Source organism: Euphorbia lathyris, chromosome 7 (assembly GCF_963576675.1).
Source record: "Euphorbia lathyris chromosome 7, ddEupLath1.1, whole genome shotgun sequence".
Classification (NCBI taxonomy): domain Eukaryota; kingdom Viridiplantae; phylum Streptophyta; class Magnoliopsida; order Malpighiales; family Euphorbiaceae; genus Euphorbia; species Euphorbia lathyris.
In genome coordinates this window covers 54,102,271-54,107,269 of record NC_088916.1, presented here as the reverse complement: position 1 = coordinate 54,107,269, position 4,999 = coordinate 54,102,271, and the positions used below count along the sequence as shown (strand labels likewise).

Here is a 4,999-nt window from a genome sequence, read left to right as displayed (position 1 = left end):
TCCTTTCCGTATTAGGAGTTTCCTGTGGCTGGGCGTTAAGGACAGGCTTCTTACTAATTCGGATAGGCACAGAAGGCACTTGGCTGATTCTGGAGCTTGCAGTAGATGCAGAGGCCATGTTGAGACTTTGTGCCATGCTCTTAGAGATTGCTCTAATAGTAAAGAGGTTTGGAGGAAAATTCTCCCACACCATATTTTCTCTTCCTTCATGGCACATTCTGAGGTCGACTGGTTCTCTGATGGTGTTAGAGGAAAGTTGCTTCCATACATGGAGCATGGTGACATTTTCTTTGCTATTATCTGTCACCAAGTTTGGAAATGGAGAAACGAGGAGATTTTTGGAGATAAAACTGTTTTTATGACAAACTTAGCTGATTTCTTCTCGAAAAAAATTTTCTCTATTATCGATAGTTTCAAAGGAGAGTCCCTTGCCAGAGCCTCTCAGTGTTGTGATGTCCATCTCGTGGGATGGAGCAGGCCAAGAGAGGGGGTTGTGAAGCTGAATACTGATGGTTCCTGCCTCAGTAACGGTAAGATTGCGGCTGGAGGTGTGCTTAGAGATGTAGGGGGCGTCTGGCTTTCTGGGTTCTCTCAGAATTTAGGGTTGGGTTCTTCCTTTTCTGCGGAGCTCTGGGCTATTCTTACTGGAATCAATCTTGCTAAAAGGCTGGGTGTTAAGAGGCTCTCTGTGGAGTCTGATAATTTGGAAGCAATCAAAATGATTTCTGAGAATCATTCTATGGGTCTTAACAGTCGCAACCTCATCAAAGCTATTATAAGGCTTTGCTCCTCCTTTGAGTTCGTAGAGTTCAGACACATTTTTAGAGAGCAGAATCGTGTTGCTGATCGCTTGGCGGCGGCGGGCCATGAAGGGACGTTAGGCGTTACTACCCTTCCTGTTTCCCCTAGTTTCATCTCTCATCTTCTCTTAAAAGATAGGATTGGGGTTAGCTTCCCTAGGCTAATTCCTGGGTAGTTTGTTGTTATTCATTTTTCTTTTCCTTTTCTACAAAAAAAAAAAAAAAAAGTAGAAAGGATTTAAAGAACATAATAAAAGTGAGATTTCTAAATTAAAACTACATAATTAATATTTTTAGTAAGTGTTTTGGGGCGCTTTTTGTCGCCCCATAAATGTTTTTCAGTGTGGTAATTAACCTATAAGGTTGGATTCAAGATAAGGAAACCATTTTTATACCATTCCCTTATAATTAGATTTAGGCCTGATTTAATAAACCACTTCATTGTTTTTTTTTTAATTAAAATGTTAAGCACTTATTTAATTTAAATATGTTTGATAACGGTTGTTTCTCCACCATTTAAATTAGTTAATTAAGTTAAAAACCATTTTTTTACAAGTTAAAATATTTAACTTAACATTTTAAGTTAAGCATTATCAACTAATATTTTTATATAAATTAAATCATGTAATATTTTCAGCACTTAAAATCCAGTACTTATTTTTTCAGTACTTAATTTTCAGTTTTATCAAACAGCACCTTAACATTGGTTTCTGTCATGGGTGTTCCCATAGATACCTCTCAAATCCCTAGTTATTTTTTAGTCACTAAAAAAACTTTTTTATTCTCTCGCAAAGAGGCAATTACAGTAAAAGTATACAAAATTAACGATATAATGATTTAGAATAAGTATTTCACCATATAAAAATAATTTATATTCATATGGATAAGAATAATCAATAATGCAGTCACACTAATCCCTGCATTATTTAAAAAAAGAAAAGTGAAAGTAGACAAATACTCTGACACTGGCAACTAATAACAACCGTACTTAAAATGATTCAATTTTACAGTTAACAAGTTGGACGAATTTCATACATTATTAAAAAAATAAATAGAAATCATGCTTTTATATTCTGTACTAATTACATATCAATTAGTAGATTTTTGTTTCTTATAATTTTAAAATATATTGAAAATAAAATATTTTTAAGTTTGATATTCAGATTTAATTTTCTTTTCCTACGAGCATGAGATAATTTATTATTGGAAAAAGTATAAAAATAATGCATGCGAGTTACTTTATTTCCAAACACATCAATGTGGTTTAAAATTTTACAAATAGATGCACATATATCTGTTAATAAAATACAGTATTTTAAATTACATCTTTAACTTCTTATGGTGATACAATTGAGAAACAATATCATTTTTGTTTATAAAAAATTTATCGATAAAACACAACTCCTCCAAAACTATAAATCATACGTCGGACATTTCACTTTTCTTTTTTCACTAATTTGATAATTTATGAATTAAATTGACGTTTAAGTCCATTTTACACCGCAGTAATCCGATTTGACCGTTTTATCAATATGTAAATATAATATTTTTTAAAGATAGAAAATATATTTAATTCTCGTCAAACTTAATAATGTAATCTAAAACATTTGATTAGCGGGAAGAATTACTCTGCGAGTACTTATACAATTTATTGTGTGGATATCTGAGCAGTCCTAACGGCCATTAGATATGGGACAGCTGGGTAAATCTGTATATACCAAAACCAACCTGTACGCACTAGACATGAATTGGAAATTTTCTGAAGAATTTTCACTGCTTCTGCATTTGACTTTTCGCCTGGATCGGTTTGTCGATCGTTAGATCTTTCCGCTCTGAAGTATATAACAAGGTCAGCAACTATTTTCCGAATCGAATTTTATTTTCCTTGTGGATAAGTTTCGTTCATTTGTTAATTCTTGTATCGATCTTCTAGAACTAATTACTAATTTGTTGTATCGATCTTCTAGAACTAACTACTAATTTGTTGTATCGATCTTCTAGAAGTAATACTAATTAGTCTGAATCCAGACTTTGCCTGTTATCTTACGCAAGTCCGATAATTAGAGATCTGAGAATTTGATGCTTTGAATTTGGGTGTTTTGTTTCTAATTTGGGGGTTTGAATAATTTGATAGGAAAATGCTACTTTTCAACTCGTATAGTCTAATGAGTCGTTTGATTATAAGACTATAGGATTCAGATTGCAAAATCTTCCTGGAAATCGTTTTGGCCTTACTTTTGCATAAATCTGATGTTGGTTCTATGTACTGCGAGATTAGGGGTACTTTATATTGCACAATTTTTGTTTTAGAATCGAGTAAAGGGCGGCCCGGTGCACTACGCAGCCCCGCTAAGCGAGGGTCCGGGGGAAGGGCCCCACCACAAGGGTGCGCTGGGGGCAAACCTTCCCCTGCCAAATTTTTTTTTTTTCCAAGAGGCCGCTCCTAAGACTCGAACCCGTGACCTCTTGATCACATGACAACAACGTTTACCGTTGCGTCAAGGCTCGCCCTCTGTTTTAGAATCGAGTATTTAAAGAAAAAATTTACAACACTCTCGGATTAATACATGCAATCAAACATTTATTTCTTAAGGCGAATCAGGTATGAACTGATATGAATTCCTTTTTATTGGAGGATATATTGTTCTAAGTACAAGTTTTCAGTATCAATAGTTGTATTAGGGCCACAAGCGACTTGAACAAAATATAGATAGGCATTTTTACATAAGAGGCCAAATCATATTTGGTCACTTTCATTATTGCAGGTCAAATTTGCCGTCTTCTTTTATGGGATTTTTAAAGAAAAGTTAAATGCTGAAACATTGAGATGTTGTTGGTTATAAAATGGATGGTGATAATCACATTCACAACTCACCAGTGAAAGATTTCCAAAACCCATAATACAGATTGGATCTGAAAGAGAAGAGAAAATGGCAGGTTTGTATGACAAGCAGGCAGCCATTTACGCGGATGCGAGGCCAACATTTCCAAGCGAATGGTTCTCAATGTTCGCGGCTCTTACCCCTCAGCACTCTTTAGCTTGGGACGCCGGCACAGGCAATGGCCAAGCTGCTATCTCTGTTCGTCTTTCTCCTTTCTCTCTTTACTAATTTAAATTGATTTTGAAATCAAATAAAGCAACGGAACTGCTGTTTTATGTGCAGATTGCGGAACACTATGATAAAGTGATAGCAACAGATATAAGCGAAGAACAATTGAAGCATGGAACACCTCATCCGAAAGTGGAATACTTGCACACACCATCAACAATGTCTGATGACGAAATAGTGGGATTAATCGGGGGCGAAAATTCAGTAGATTTGGTGACAGTATCAGTAGCAATACATTGGTTTGATTTGGAAAGATTTTACTCTCAGGTTAAACGAGTATTGAAAAAGCCAGGAGGTGTTATTGCTGTTTGGACATACAATATCATTCAAGTGAACCCAGAGTTTGATGCATTGATGTGGGATTTCTATGAAAAGTCACTTCCTTTTCAACACCCAAAAGCCAAATATGCATTTGATTGTTATAAAACATTGCCATTTCCATTTGAGAGTGTTGGAGTTGGGTCTGAGGGAGAGCCAATAACTTTGGACTTGAATAAAGAAATGTCATTTGAGGGATTCATTGGGCTGATCAATTCATGGTCTGCTGTTAGTATTGCTAAGGAAAAAGGGGTTGATTTGTTGAATCAACATGTTATTAACAGCTTTGAGACTGCTTGGGGTGGCTCTCATAAAGTTTTAAATGTCATCTTCAAAACTTACATGCTTGCAGGTAAGCTCAACATCTAAAAGATGTATTGCTTCACTAGTATTCTAGAGTTTTATTAAAAGCTTAAAGTGTATGTACCTTTCAAAATGTGCATGCCAGATATGAAACAAATTGGTATTTTAATGTGATATTAGATATGTTATCATTTAATAAGAAATCAATTTAGTGGTATTTTTTTTTTATTTAATATAAGATACACACTATCATTTACATTATAACAAATTGTGTATATCTAATATAATTTTTAAGAGATCTATGTTTTTTTATATGAAAATGCTTATATTATTCAATAGATTAAAAAGATATAGGTACAAAAAAAAAACGGTAAAGGATAAAACTTCATATAAGTGTATGCTAAAGCAAATACAAGATTTACGAGTGGAAGAAAAAGACTACAAAGAGAAAAAAGAAGTGAGGAAAGG

At 34.3% G+C, this 4,999-nt stretch overlaps 1 protein-coding gene across 2 annotated transcripts; it reads left to right on the top strand.

The window, feature by feature from the left end:
* The first annotated feature begins 2,492 nt into the window (after nt 1–2,492).
* LOC136201309 (uncharacterized) lies at nt 2,493–4,748 on the top strand. Of its 2 annotated transcripts, none has more exons than XM_065991953.1 (3): nt 2,493–2,649; nt 3,707–3,880; nt 3,965–4,748. In XM_065991953.1, exons 2-3 carry the CDS (start codon nt 3,731–3,733, stop codon nt 4,595–4,597), a joined length of 783 nt encoding a protein of 260 aa, XP_065848025.1. In that variant the 5' UTR covers nt 2,493–2,649; nt 3,707–3,730; the 3' UTR covers nt 4,598–4,748. The 2 variants fall into 2 exon arrangements, with proteins under 2 accessions (XP_065848025.1, XP_065848024.1); XM_065991952.1 differs by having other exon boundaries at nt 2,498–2,649; nt 3,566–3,880.
* The last annotated feature ends 251 nt before the right edge of the window (nt 4,749–4,999 follow it).

Excerpts from the sequence above, each read along its gene's own strand:
- LOC136201309 (XM_065991953.1), top strand. The coding sequence starts at position 3,731 with ATGGCAGGTTTGTATGACAAGCAGGCAGCCATTTACGCGGATGCGAGG. Across the intron at positions 3,881-3,964 it reads ATGGCCAAGCTGCTATCTCT|ATTGCGGAACACTATGATAA; the intron begins GTTCGTCTTTCT and ends TTTTATGTGCAG.